We start from the raw sequence: 15,373 nt of genomic DNA, 5'->3' as shown, positions 1-15,373 counted from the left end.
TTGTGCATACTCAGTAGTTCATTCAAGACTCTACATAAAGAATACAGCCCATTTACTTTCAAAAGTTAAAATTCTGTTTCAGTGTCGCTGAAAAAGTGATTAGTTTTAACATCACTTTATTGTTTATCAGCATTTTGCTGATCAAAACTTCACAGCTATTATCTTAAGAATTTCTAGAAGATACATGGGTAAATGAATGGGGGTGTCAGTTTAATGCAGCAAAATGTAAGGTCTTGAGGTTTGGGAAACATCGATGGGATGCTGCATACTCTATGGGAGGAGTTTTACTGGAGGAAGTAGTGGAGACAAGAGATCTGGGGTTGATGATTGATAGTAACCTGAAATTTATGGGACATATTGCAAAGGTGGTGAAGGTAACACAGAGGATTGCTGCAAGTATGAGAAGGACGCTGACCTGCAGAGATAAAAGGGTTATCATTCTGTTGTATATGATCAGACCACACGTAGACTATTGTTCTCAGATTTGGTCCCCAGAATTTGAAAGGGATAAATTAACTGTGGAAAGGGTACAAAGATGGTTTCAGGACTGTACCATTTTGGTTATGAGGATCGGCTGAGAGAATGTGGAATGCAGAGTTTGGTGGATAGAAGAAGAAGAGGTGATATGATTGAGACTTTTAAACTGTTGAGAGGTGGTTACAGGGTTGACACTGGGGAATTCTTTCGCTTGGTTGAACAGTGGGAAGGAGTGATGACAAGGGGGCCATTCCTGAAAGTTACGAAAGGAAACTGTGAGCAAGAGGGTGAGGAGTGGTTTCTTTGCATGGAGGGTGGTTGAACCGTCGAATGCATTGCCTGATGGAGTGGTGAGAGCGAGAACGGTCAATGAGTTTAAGGAGTGGTATGATAGACTTAGGGGGGGGACCTCCCCTTGATGAGTCTTGACAGACTTTATGTTCTTAGGAAAGACCTCCCACGATGAGTCTTTTGACTCCATGGAGGCCTGAATAATAATAATGATATAGTTAGCTTTTTTTTATTTATTTATTTTTTTATGATCCACTCTGGCTGTTTTACTTGAAGAAATAAAATATTTGTGAATAGATCAAGAGTATAACCATACATACTTATAGAGAAAAAAATTTCAGTCCTCTCCCTCCCTCTCCTGCTCCCCATCACTTGTCACTTCAGAATATCTAAAAGGATATTTCTGTGACATTGCATATCTTCACCCTTCAGTGTAGATCAAATAAATCATTGACATACACTAGTCTACCATAGGTTGTGGAACATGTACATATATAAGAAAACATCTAAATTAATAAATAATGTGTTGTCCCGTTTTGGGCATAATGCTTCAGCACATCACAAAAGACTAATTTCTACTAAAGAATTAGTGGTAGTGTTTTCCACCTCTTCTTTAATGCATTAGAAAGCTCCACTAGTGAAGAGGTCTATCTTGATTGTGCATGAATTCTTTGTTTCAGTCCTTTCTCACATTTAAGGGTAAGGTTCTTTGCTAGCCACTGCAATATTTCGAAGTTATTATCTTCAAACCATGTATTTACAGTCATTGAGTCATTGTTTTGCAAAATGAAACATTAGCATGTTGGACGATGTAAAAGCTCATACAATAAAAACCACAATGGCAGACCTAGCAGTTATAATTGCATGCACTAGAGTAAGTGGATCTCATCCATGCCATGAGATGTAGCCCCTGATTACATTGCCACCTCAATTTCCTAATTAAGACAACACCTTCAGGTAAAAAGTATTCCAGGGCGTCTTGCATACAAGGAAATCCATCAAAAGGAAGAGCATATTGTGTGACTTGCTTCTCTGGACTGATTTTCATCGGTCCTTAGTCCATCTTCTGTGTACCTTGGCCTATGACAGTTAACAAATAAATTTTAACTGGGGAAATAGAATTGCTAATATGACATAAAGAACTGTTTCTGGCTGTGTCTGAATAGAGAGCAAAAGCAGGAAGAAACATACTTAACAAACATTAATCTAGATGCCTATGGTAGAAAAACCTGTAGAATATCCATCAGTATAAGGCTGCAAGACAAAATAGAAGAGCGGTATTAGTTTTGAGTACCAGCATCATCTACTATCTGAAAGAAATTTTAGAGAGAGAGAGAGAGAGAGAAAGAAAGAGAGATATTTGTGATCTGCACATGCTTATTATGCCTGTCAAACATCATTTGTAGCTTAAGTGATACAGTTGCACAGGCAGTGGAGAAATGTCTGGTCAGACAAGCCATCCCTCACCATAATTTTCAAGAACTGAACAAGTGCACTTGTGATTAATAGTCTAATGAGATATGCCTAATTCCCACACAGTTAAAAAGTTTCAATTGACCAAAACAGTTTCTCTGTTGTGGAAGATACCCATTCATTTCATGACCTGTCAAAACTTGTGTGGCAGCATAATGTTGCTAAGTTCTCCTCTTAATCACTATTTCTCAGTTTTATTATTTTTTATTTGTTGAACTGTCTGGAAGTAGAATAGAAAACCATGAATTTTGCTTCCATCAAACTAGAGAGAATTGATAGACTTCGTAGTTGAAGAATGACTAAATATTACCAATGAATAGTTCCTTTTTGACTTCAAATTGCATCTATTCTGGCTGCATGTACAGCCTAACACTATTTCAGTTAACATTATGTTTTAGTATTTCCATTGTTCTATGTGTTACTTTATATGCTGTTTAGAGTTATTAGAAATTAATCATAAATAGTGATAAATACTGTTTTCACAGCATTTTTAGGAGCTCTGTATGTGGACAAAGGTGTAGATTACTGTAGAACTTTCTGTCAAGTATGCTTCTTTCCTCGATTACAGGTATGTATTTATTCATAAATCCAGTTGTATTATTAGGTTTGATACAATTTTTTTACAGATATTTAGTGAGACCTCATTTTTTGGTGTCTTTGGTGGTATTATTTTAAATATTTGGTATGTGCAAGCAAATGGTGACCTTATATAATGATGAGATATTTATATTTGAAGTTCTACAGTATGACCTCATCATCATTATCCTCTTCAGATCCTTCTAATACCTATTCAGGATGTTCAGCAGACATTCATTAACATTGAATAGGATATTTGAACTTCTAAGAATACATTAATACTCCTGGTGGAATTTGAAGTGAGGTCTCATTTGGAAAATTAAGTGGTGAATGTGATCCCAATCAGTCACTGAATCTAATGTAAAGTTATAGCAAACAATACTGGCTTTAAATCATTTTAGATTTTTGGCATATTCATGATTTCTGAGATATCTTTTGTGGTGGGGGGAAGATCTTGAACCATGTAAGTAGTAAAAGTGCTGTGTAATAATCATAAAGATATTATAATTAACAAGTTTTATTCTTAGTACCAGTTATGGTATATCATGTATATGCTAACAGAGTTTACACATGAGGTAATTTCATGACTGTTCTATAATGAAAGTAGTTAACTCTACCACATCTTCCCAGTGATAGTACTTGTCCTTTTCATTCTTTATCTTTTGCTTTTCTTTCTGTACTCTTCTCTCTGCTTCTCCTGGGTCTTTTATGCTATCCTGTCTTCCAGACCACGATCACTGTGATCCTGCATCCTCTGCTGTGTTAGCTGTGCAGCGTGACCCATGGACATCTGAAAATGAGGATCCTGGTAGTCTTTCACTACTTTGGCCTTTGCTTCGGCAAAATAGACATTCCTTGATGGCCTAGACAAGATCATTCGGCTAACTGGTTTTCCTGCAAGGATCAAGGGTGCTGCAGTCTCCTTCCCCATGGTCTGGGGACATGGCCAAGGCTTGCTGTGGTGCTTTTATAGCATCCAGGGTAACCCTGGCATTCCATTCCTGAACACACTCATTGCTTGCCGAAAAGTGGGCTTCCATGTTTGACTCCATGGTAGGTGGGGAGCTCTGCTGCTGAACAAAAAAAAACCTCTCAAGCATGAATCCTTCAAAGATAATTGTTTCATGGCAATGATACCATTGGTACACCTTTTGATAACAGAAATAAGAAACAAAAGACCAAGTCTGTTGTATAGTGAGTAAGTCTTCTACCCCATTGTCTAGGGTTAGGACTGAGGCTTGCTATTGTTCTGGTATAGCATCCAGGGTAGGCCTGGTGAGTCAGTGCCCATGTGTGGCTCTGTGGTAAGTGGATAGCTCTAGCACCAAACAAAAAATCCTTTGAGCGTGAATTTTTCATCTTCAAATTTTTCAGGGGGGGGGGTCCTCACAAGTTCCAACCAAGTACTGATACTGTGTATGCATCACTTGATTACAGAAGTGAAAAACGAAAGACACAACAGTACCAGTTTTTCTCATCATCCATTGAACAGGTGAAATGTCAATTGGGAAAATGTCACCCTTTTTTATTCAAAAGGGTTTAGAAGGACTGGTAGAATCTCCCAGAACAGTTAAAAAATTACAATCTGATGATATCCTTATGGAAACATCATGTCAGCAACACTCAGAAATAAAAAGTATTCAGTGCAATATCAGTGGGGGGGGGGGGGGTTTGAATACCAATTAGAGTAACACCTCATAAATTGCTAAAATCTTCTAGAGGAGTGATATCAGAATGGGATCTTCTTGATGTTTCAGATGAGGAATCAGAAGATCAGGAGGGAGTGACTGGTGAGGTACCTGATATGTAGAAATAGTCACCTCGTGCCAACCAGGAATGTCATCCTTACTTTTGATACACTTAAACCTCCAACATCTGTAAATGCAGGGTATCTTAATTGTTCTGTTAGATTGTTCATTCCTAATTCACTGAGATGCTTTAAATGTCGGAAATACATGCATGCTCAAACTGCTTGTTGTGGTTCTACCTCCTGTGCCTGATGTGGTAGTAATGATAATAAATCTTACTTTGCAAAGAAAGCTAAATGTGTCAACTGTGGAAATCATCCAGCCTACTCCCGTGCCAGAGATAGAAGGATGAAAAAGAAATACAAAAGATAAAAACAAAATAAAATGTATCATATTATGATGCAAAGAGGAAGCTAGCCACCACATCCACACATATCCTGAAATCTTCTTATGATGAAAAGGTGACAATTAAGAAAATATCAATAGCAACTCAAACCTGTATGTCTATTCCATCATCTGATAATTTCTCCATACCTAAACTTTTTGATCAAGAGCTTTTCTGTGGAGCACTTCAGTTGTGCCACCTACAATCTCACTCCTGAAACAACTTCAAAAATTATCCCATTCAATGAGAACTCACTTGTCAAGAAAATTATGGCAAGGTTTTCAACTAAAGACACATCAGACATCCCCATAGAAAAATGAATACTTCTGTATCTGTTGAAAATAAACTAAGCTCATCAAATGATCCTGGCACATCAGATGACATATGAAATGCTTTTTTCAGAAGAGATGGATACTGCCATCCATACTTACTTAAATCAATAGATAAATATAAGCCTGACAAAGGTAAGTCCTCAACATCTTGTAAATTAGACAAGCTTAAAAAGCCAAAAAATAGGAAAATTTCTGCAGTGGAACACTGTCATTTGTTGTTTTAAGGATACTTGCGACATAAGACTGAATGATATAATCACGTAATCACAAGAAAGATATTTATTTAACCAAATATTTCGGTCTGGAAATAGCAGACCATCGTCGGTGGTATTACAAGAACAGTTTAAAAAATATACAAGCTAGAATACTAACAATAGATCGTTGAAATTAGAACATGCCGTGTGATGTTATATCACTAAGTATGAAACGAAATATTTTGAAGTAGAAACATGATTGAATTTGCTATAAAAAAAAAAAAAAAAAAAAAAAAAAAAAAAAAAAAAAAAATTAATGAGTAATCTTGATTAGGCTTTCCCAGATTTTTGATATAGATATGCAGTCATTACGATTCAGGTTGGGATGATGGAGCAAGGCCTCCACGCTTTCCTTGAACAAACGTTCGAACCTATAACGGGATCTATGTAAGAGGCGAGTTTTGGACCAAAGGATGCTGTGGTCAGTTTCAATCCCGTGTTGAGCCAAACCAGACTTTTCAGGTTTATTGTGAAGAATGGATGATTGATGTTCTTGGATTCTTTTTTCAAGAGAACGTCCAGTCTGTCCAAAGTAAGAGAGATCACAGTTGCAAGGAATTTGATAAACTCCAGGAAGAGATAAAGTTGAGCGTTTGTCTTTAGGAGAAGGAAAATGAGAAGACAATTTGTTAATAGGAGAATACGTAGCTGTTAAATCATATTTCTTCAAAATTCTTGCGATAGGTTCTGAAATACCGGAGATATAAGGAATAGGTACTCGACGTATTGAATCTTTGTTGTTTTGTGGAGGATTATAAGATGTAAGAAGACGTTGAATACTTTTTTCAGAAAAGCCATTGAGTTTCATGTGTTGCTGGATAGTAGAAAGTTCTTTCTGTAGATAATCAAAAGTAGAACAATTAGTTTTGGCTCTTTTGATGAGACATTTTATAATTCCTGTTTTTTGACATGGATGATGGGCTGATTCTTTCAGAATATAACGACCTGTGAATGTTGGTTTCCTGTATACTGTAGTTGTAAGAATATTTGAAGATGATCGGATGAGGAGAACGTCTAAAAAAGATAACTGGTTGTTTTCTTCTAATTCCATAGTAAACTTTATGCGATGATGTAAGGAATTAATACTGTTTAAAAAGGAAGATAAAGTGTTTTTAGTGTGAGGCCAAATAGCAAATATGTCATCTATATATCTTACCCAAAAAAAGATGGTAGAGGGAAACTAGATGTGAAGAGGACTTTTTCTAAATGTTCTAAATAAAAGTTGGCTAAAGCTGGAGAAAGAGGACTTCCCATGGCTGTTCCTTCTACTTGGCTATAAAATTTGTTTTGACATATGAAATAACCAGAATGTATAACGAAATCGAATAGTTTTATAATATCTTGAGGAAAGATGTCAGCAAGTAGTTTTAAAGTTTCCTTAAGAGGTACATTGGTGTATAAAGATTCTATATCAAAACTAACCATAAGATCTGTAGGTTGTAATGAGACATCTTTTAATTTTTCTAAGAAATCTGAGGAGTTTTTTAAAAAAGAACTCGAGTTGCCAATGTAAGATTTAATTATTCTACTTTTGATTATCTACAGAAAGAACTTTCTACTATCCAGCAACACATGAAACTCAATGGCTTTTCTGAAAAAAGTATTCAACGTCTTCTTACATCTTATAATCCTCCACAAAACAACAAAGATTCAATACGTCGAGTACCTATTCCTTATATCTCCGGTATTTCAGAACCTATCGCAAGAATTTTGAAGAAATATGATTTAACAGCTACGTATTCTCCTATTAACAAATTGTCTTCTCATTTTCCTTCTCCTAAAGACAAACGCTCAACTTTATCTCTTCCTGGAGTTTATCAAATTCCTTGCAACTGTGATCTCTCTTACTTTGGACAGACTGGACGTTCTCTTGAAAAAAGAATCCAAGAACATCAATCATCCATTCTTCACAATAAACCTGAAAAGTCTGGTTTGGCTCAACATGGGATTGAAACTGACCACAGCATCCTTTGGTCCAAAACTCGCCTCTTACATAGATCCCGTTATAGGTTCGAACGTTTGTTCAAGGAAAGCGTGGAGGCCTTGCTCCATCATCCCAACCTGAATCGTAATGACTGCATATCTATATCAAAAATCTGGGAAAGCCTAATCAAGATTACTCATTAATTTTTTTTTTTTTTTTTTTTTTTTTTTTTTTATAGCAAATTCAATCATGTTTCTACTTCAAAATATTTCGTTTCATACTTAGTGATATAACATCACGCGGCATGTTCTAATTTCAACGATCTATTGTTAGTATTCTAGCTTGTATATTTTTTAAACTGTTCTTGTAATACCACCGACGATGGTCTGCTATTTCCAGACCGAAATATTTGGTTAAATAAATATCTTTCTTGTGATTACGTGATTATATCATTTAACACTGTCATTGGTTTCATCATAATATTGATAATATCAACTTTCTGCTGCAGAAACACAAACTTTTCTGTTTCTATCTGCAGGAAACATATTTAAAACCCAGTCAGGATCCAACCTTCAGGCATTTTATTGTTGTTCATAAGGATAGAACCGGAGATGATCCAGCTCGTGGAGTAGATATTCTACTGGGCAGTCATACTCCTTTCCAGCATGTCCAGCTTAATACTGCTCTGGAAACAGTAATAATTTGCATATCTGTGAGATTTCTTATTACTGTTTTTTTTTTTTTTTAAATAACGAATCCTGTGGTGAATATTTCATCCCAAGTATTTTGGGACATCATCAGTACAGTAGTTCAAACAATACTTGGAATAACATCAGTTAGGGCACATGATTACAGTAGAATCTCAATATGCGTGCAGCAATGTGTTATAGAAGTTAATTAAATATAACTGGGAAAAAAAAAAAATATAAAAAAAAAATATATATATATATATATATATATAAAGATTATTTTACACAATTTTGTATGACAATTTCTGATACTTTAGGAATAGTAAGAACATGTTACTGCACGCATATTGAGATTCCATTGTAATCATGCGCCCTAACTGTATGTTATTCCTAGTATTGTTTGAACTACCCCAAGATACTTGGGATGAACTATTTACGAATTAAATAGCCATTACTGTGGTTAGTAATGGTTAAAAATCAAGATGATATTTTTGGGATTGCAGCTATTGCTGCCTAGACAATAGAATCTGTGATATACTTCACTGCTTCGTTGATAGGTGTTTGACTAATCACTTCAGCATTAAATTTTACAAGATGGGAAAAAGTATTCTAGTCAGCCTGGTGTATTTACCACATGGGCATTTATGTAGGAGAATATGGTTCATGAAGGCATAGTGCAAACAATTTGACTTGACTAACGGTTAGTATGTGTGTTTTTTAGTTCTTATTACTGTATGTTCCATTTGTTTACCACTGGTTGTAAGTTAAATGAAATTGAACTTGATAATCTTATATTGCAACATCCTCAGCTCATGCTTCTCATTGGTGACTTTAATGGACACAACACTCTTTTGGGTAGTACCAACATGAATGGACAAGGTCGTATCATTGAGCGAATACTCGGCACACAATCATGACTTCTCCCTTCTTAATATTAGAGTCAACACCTTTTTCCATATGCCTTCCTGTTCATATTCTGCAATAAATCTTACACGCTACTCCCCTGCCATCTTTCCATTGCTCGTTTGGAATGTTGAATAGAACAATTATGGAAATGATAATTTTCTTGTTGTTTGCACTGTGCCTTCATGAACCATATTCTCCTGCATAAATGCCCATGTGGTAAATACACCAGGCTGACTAGAATACTTTTACCCATCTTGTAAAATTTAATGCTGAAGCGGTTAGTCAACCTATCAACGAAACAGTGAAGTATATCACAGATTCTGTTGTCCAGGCAGCAATAGCTGCAATCCCAAAAATATCATCTTGATTTCCACTCTCTGCAAAATTGGTGGAATCCAGAGTTACAGCAAAAAAAGATGTAGACATAGCATGGAATATATTTTCATAGATGCTTCACCACATTAAATTTAATAGTCTTTAAACGTGCTTGGGCCAAAGCATGTTATGTGGAATGTCAATAATCAAAAATAATCTTGAATCCAATTTACATCATTGATTAATCAAACAACCAGTTCAAAAATTGTGTGGAATAAAATCTAAAAAATGAAAGGGAGATATAAAACACACCGTTTGTCTATCTTGGAACATAATAGATGTGTTATTGCTCTCTTAAAGCTGTTGTAATTTGGGAGATAATTTTGCTAGAATCTTAGCAACAGCTTTTCCTATCTTCCTGATTTTTAATATTGAAAGATCAAAAAGAAAAACACTGGCTAAACTTTTCTACCAGTGTACTAGAGCCATGCAGTCAGCCTTTCATTAAGGATGAACTAAAAAGAGCTCTTCTACTCTGTCATGCCAGCACAGTAAGTCCTGATGACATCCATTATGAGATGATGAAACATCTCATAATGCAGAGGTGTAGCTAGGGAGGGGCGGAGGGAGCAGTCCGCCCCGGGTGGCACTTTGAACCTTTTTGAACTTTTGCAGTTAATTCTAAAATACAGTCTTGAGAACTTATTTCCAATTATTGTAATACTACTGCGAATTTTCCTCACAATTGCTGTAAGTGTTGCTAGTTGTGAGAGGAGTTTTCCTAAATAAAATAGGTTAAGAATTACCTACATTATTATGAAATAGACTTCGCAAATATCATCGATGATTTTGGTAACAGAAAAGCAAGAAAACTAACATTTTAGAATGTTGAAATTAAAATTTTACTTCAACATTAAAAGTATAATAACTCCCTATATGTCGTTTTGACACTTTTTGTAGTATTTTTGGTGTGTACTGAGAGGGGAGGCAAACTCAGGGACCGCTGAGTTTGCCTCAAAAGCTCTAGCCACACCACTGCATAATAGATGAACATCTTCCAGAGATATCCTTCTCTTACTATACAACAGAATACTTAAGAAAGAGATTTCAGATGCTTGACTTAAGTCAATTGTCGTTGTCATCCCAAAACCTGGAAAGGATCCGATGCAAGTAAACAATTGTTAACCTATTGTTCTAACCAGCTTCTATGGTATTTAGAAAGAAATAAACTTTCCAACACAATATGGCTTTCATAGATGAATCGGCATTAGACCTGGTCTGTTTAGAAACATATAAGCGATGCTTTTCTGAATATCTGGTTTCAGTCTTCTTTGACATGGAAAAAGCTTATGACATTGTCTGGAGATATAGCATATTAAAATATTTTTAAAACCTTGGTCTTGAGGTGGGGAGAGGAACCCCCCCCCCCATTGTTTTTATTAAAACCTTTTTGTTCAGCTGAGTCTTCCATGTCTGAATGAGAAGCACATTATCTTAGCCATATCATCAAGAAGAAGGTGTTTCTCAAGTTTCTGGCTTAAATGTGACATCCTTTGCTATCAAAGTTAATTCAGTCACTGAGCTGCTTCCTCCCACAATAATCAGTGCTTTTTTACACTGAATACTGGGAATCAGTGGCGCACTCAGGATTTAATCTTGGAGGGTGCTGAGTACTCATAACTTAATCTTGTGGGGGGGGGGCAGAGATGAGTAGACGATTTGAGAATACACACTACGCATTGCATACAACCTATGACTAAGCATCTGCAGTGATCGCCAATACATGATACCCGTGATCTCTGGCCCGTTCAGGCAAACAAAGTATTTCCCGAGCACTACTTCATTTGCTTTGCGTTCACAACGGCCGTGATTCCCGAGAGCCAGAGGGTATTCCCACCTTATGCGACTGCTAATTCATAAGTACAGTAGTATAGAAATAGAAGACACGACACAACAGAAATGAAAATAATAATAATAATAAATTTCATTAGGAAAAGATTTTTGGAAAATTTTCTAGTCTTTTTTTTTCCCCTTTTTCTTTTGGGGGGAGCTAGGGCCCCTTGTCCCCCTCCCTGGGTGTGCCAACTGCTGCTCATACTGCAATTTTGCTACCCTTACCAACAGTCACCTTCCTTGCTTGCTATTGGTACTCCTCATGTAACTAATTGTTGTCCCTCATGTTGTGCTGTCTCCACAATGACTTTTTTCTTCCAGATTTCAATGTATGTTTTCAACATATGGTTTTCGATTTTTCTTTAGAATTTTAATGAGAAATTGCCTATTATATTTCACACTAACAGTTGTAAAACATCTTGCTTGAAATGGTTTCAGTACTCATTGTGAAATTTTTATGGTTTAAATAGCCATTGGTTCATTTCAGTACTATCTGCCATGCTGTTCTCAAACATTCTGATATTTAGTTGATATCAGATATGTTTTGAGGATAGTAATGCAGAAAACATGTCCATTTCCACATTTTCAATCTCCTGGCTGAGTGATTCTGTTTCGCTCATTACACATTGAAAGATGGTGTATATTTATACTCTATAAATGCCAGCCTGGTTGGCCAAGTGGTTAGCATATTCGCTCTCCAGCCAAAAGGCTGTGGGTTCAAATCCCACCGTGGGTATGGATATTTGTGATTATCTATGAAAATACTAGTGGTGGTGACCAGTGATAGATGGTGTAGATAATGAAAGTAGTTGTAGTTGGTGGATTGAGTGCTGGAGATCGAGAGTTGTAGAGTAAGGTGCCCTCCCTTGATGAGTCTTTGGACTCCTGGAGGTGTCATGTAATAATAATAATAATAAATAAAAGAACATTCAACATGTCAAGTATTGTAAAACGAATGCTTTTTTAATAAACATTGATATTCCATAGCTCTCTGTGCATTTTTTCAGTAACTCGACTTTGAATATTAAAATTGCAAAAATAATTCTTTACTTTTCTAAATTAACTCATAATTTAGGATAATTTGCTTCATATACTAAGCATAATGTAAATATGAACCAACGAAGATACTATATTTTATAGAGGATATGAACAACTAATGGTGGTAATTCCCATTATTCTGTTCAATTTTACTATCTGTTATCAAAACATAATAAAATATTGAGAAACACAGTCCTAAAGCATATTTTAGGGCTGTTTTATTTAAAATAATTAAAATAAAATTGTAATTAGTTTTTTCAAAAAAAAAAACTAATTACAGATTTGAGACAAGAAAGTAATACAAGCAGCTCTTACTAAAGCAAACACCATTATAACAGATTAGCTTACTATAACAAACTACTGAAAAATCTTGACTAATATGGCATAGGAAATACGAAATGCTGTGCTGAAAGAAATTAACTATAACAGACCATCCACTATAACAAACTATTCCTTTGGACCTTATGAGTTTGCTAAATTGAGAATTAGAATTAATTCTATATTCTAAAACAAATTAATAAAATGAAATTAAGAGGAGCTGGAGATTTCCATAGGCAGCTTTTCTTAACACGTTCGCTACCAACTACGAGTATACTCATAGTTGGTAAACCAGCTACACAAGCCAGCTACGAGTATACTCGTAGGACGCCTACCGGTGGCAACGAGATTACTGTAGTGACCTTGAAGAAGTGAAAATGCTTGGCTTGTGGAGCTAGCATCAAAACTGTGTATTCTCATAGACGGTATATGCTCTGCACAAGCCAACTACGAGTATACTCGTATGACGCTTACCGCCGGCAACGAGATTACCGTACTGACCTTGAAGAAGCTAAATTGCTCGGCGTAGGGGAACAGACTATGCCGAAGTAGCGTGGCAGCGAACATGTTAAACAATGGAAGATGCCATTAAACCATCTTTGGATATTAATCCCTCTCTCATCAGACGTTTATGGAGGGAAAAGGTGGGGGTGGAAAAATTCATTTAAGTATGATAAAATATTGATCAAACATGTATACCAAAAAAGTTTCGAAATATGACTTATTACATAATATAAAGACTTCTGCATTATTTCTAGGATTTTATTATGAATCAAGACTGGAATGATCCCAAATCTAAACTTCAGCAGTGCTGTTTGACACTGAGAACTATGGATGGGGGAGAACCTGACATTCCTGTTTATAAGTAAGAGTTTTGCTGAAATAAGTGTTTATAAACAGCATTTTTATTATTATAAATTTTGATTTGATTCTCAATTGTAATGAAATAATGATATGTATAATTTTTGATGCCACTTACTCAAATATTTTCTGTTTTTCTATCCACCGATTCATACTCAGTGATTCTCAGAGGAGAATCAATAAGTTTGAAATATCCCTGTTAGGCTGAATCTCTAATTTAAAAAAAATAATAAGAATCAAAAATAAACACTAATAAAAAAAAAGTAAAAATATATTCCCTATTTGAAGTTCTATGAATTCTAAACAGGGAACATATTTTCGCTTGCATCACCAAAATGCTATTAAATACAGTATTTGAATGTACGTTACCTTGATGGTTGATTGTTGTTGATAGTTTTTACACTTGCTTATACAATAAATTAAAGGTGCCAAGAAGTTATATTCTTGGTTTCATCCTTTGTCCAAGTATTATTATTATTATTTCGAGCAACTCCAAGGAGTCGACAGACTCATCGAGGAAGGCCCTAACATCATGTCAAGAACAACTATTTGACATTCACACAGTATCTATCATACCTCGCCTTGAACTCATTCACAGTCATAGCACCCACAACAGACTCTGGCAGCTTATTCCACTCATTCATCACTCTCCAAGTAAAAAACCTAGCTCTAGCACTCCTGCTAATCACATTCTTGCCCAGCTTCCATGTATGGCCCCTAGTCCTCCCACCACCAAAAATATCTTCTGAATTAATCTTATAGAAACCCTTCAGTAATTTCAATGTCTCAGTCATATCACCCCTTTTCCAGCTATCAACCAATTTTTGCAACCCACAAATCTTCAACCAGTTCTCATAAGGTTCATTCCATTGACCTGCTATCATCTTGGTCACTCATCTCTGGATCCTCTCCACCTCCTCCCCATCAAGAAGAAACCCTGGCGCCCATATCTGGGCACAGTAGTCTAGATGGGGCTTATCAAGGCTCGATACAGAGGAACAATAACTTGTTTGTCTCTGCTTGTTAAAGTATTTTTCAGCAACCAAGTGATTTGATGAGCTGATTTAGCCACTTTTGCGATGTGTCCCCCTAAACTTCAACTCCCTATCCACCAACACTCCCAAATCCCTGGCCTCATCAATCTCCTGGAGTATGGTTCCACCAATGTGATATACTGCTGCTAATCTTTTCACCCTAAAATGCATAACCTTACACTTTGCCACATTAAATCGACATCCATTTTCCTTAGCCCAGTCCTCCAAACTATCCAAATCATCTTGCAAATTTTTGACATCCTGTGCACTCACTATTTCTCTACCCAACTTTGCATCATCAGCAAACAAGTGAACACTTCCTCTCAGATCCTTTGCTATATCATTAATGAAAAAATTGAAAAGTAGTGGTACAAGAGCAGAACCCTGCAGCACACCACTAGTCACAGGCTGTCTTGTGGATTCTACTGCTGAATAAACCACTCTTTGATATCTCTCCATCAATCACCCTCCTATCCATCTCACCAACCCTATATCCATCCCCATATGCTGCATTTTACTGATTAGAATTCCATGTGGTATCCTGTCAAAGGCCTTAGCAAGGTCCAGTAGAATCACTGTAAACCCATTACCCTTATCCAGTTCAGCCGTCACTGTGTTATAAAACGTGAGCAAGTTACTGAGGCATGATCTCCCTTCACAAAACCATATTGTCCCCCATACAGTATCCCATTTACATCTATCCAATCCTGTATTTTTCTCTTGACTAATTTCTCCACGACCTTGACAACGATTCCTGATATGCTAATCGGTCAGTAATTTACAACAGCAGTCTTGGAACCTCCTTTATGCAGTGGAACTATTTTCCCATCTTTCCACCTCCTCGGGACTAAACCAGACC

General features: G+C 36.2%; 1 protein-coding gene across 4 annotated transcripts in view; it reads left to right on the top strand.

Annotated features, from left to right (window-relative positions):
- The window catches only part of drosha (ribonuclease 3 drosha), a 454,213-nt gene that overhangs the window by 387,590 nt on the left and 51,250 nt on the right, over positions 1-15,373 (top strand). For all 4 annotated transcript variants that reach the window (XM_090395920.1, XM_090395901.1, XM_090395928.1 and 1 more), the window contains 2 exons: positions 2,727-2,809; positions 13,378-13,484. In XM_090395920.1, coding sequence (XP_090252046.1) covers positions 2,727-2,809; positions 13,378-13,484 — 190 coding nt within the window. The remainder of the gene's footprint in view (positions 1-2,726; positions 2,810-13,377; positions 13,485-15,373) is intronic.

This window comes from Typopeltis vanoorti, chromosome 1, assembly GCF_054136105.1.
Source record: "Typopeltis vanoorti isolate ZY-2024b chromosome 1, IOZ_Tvanoo_1.0, whole genome shotgun sequence".
Classification (NCBI taxonomy): Eukaryota; Metazoa; Arthropoda; class Arachnida; order Uropygi; family Thelyphonidae; genus Typopeltis; species Typopeltis vanoorti.
Note: the sequence above shows the minus strand (reverse complement) of the source record. Positions and strands in the feature narration are given on the sequence as shown.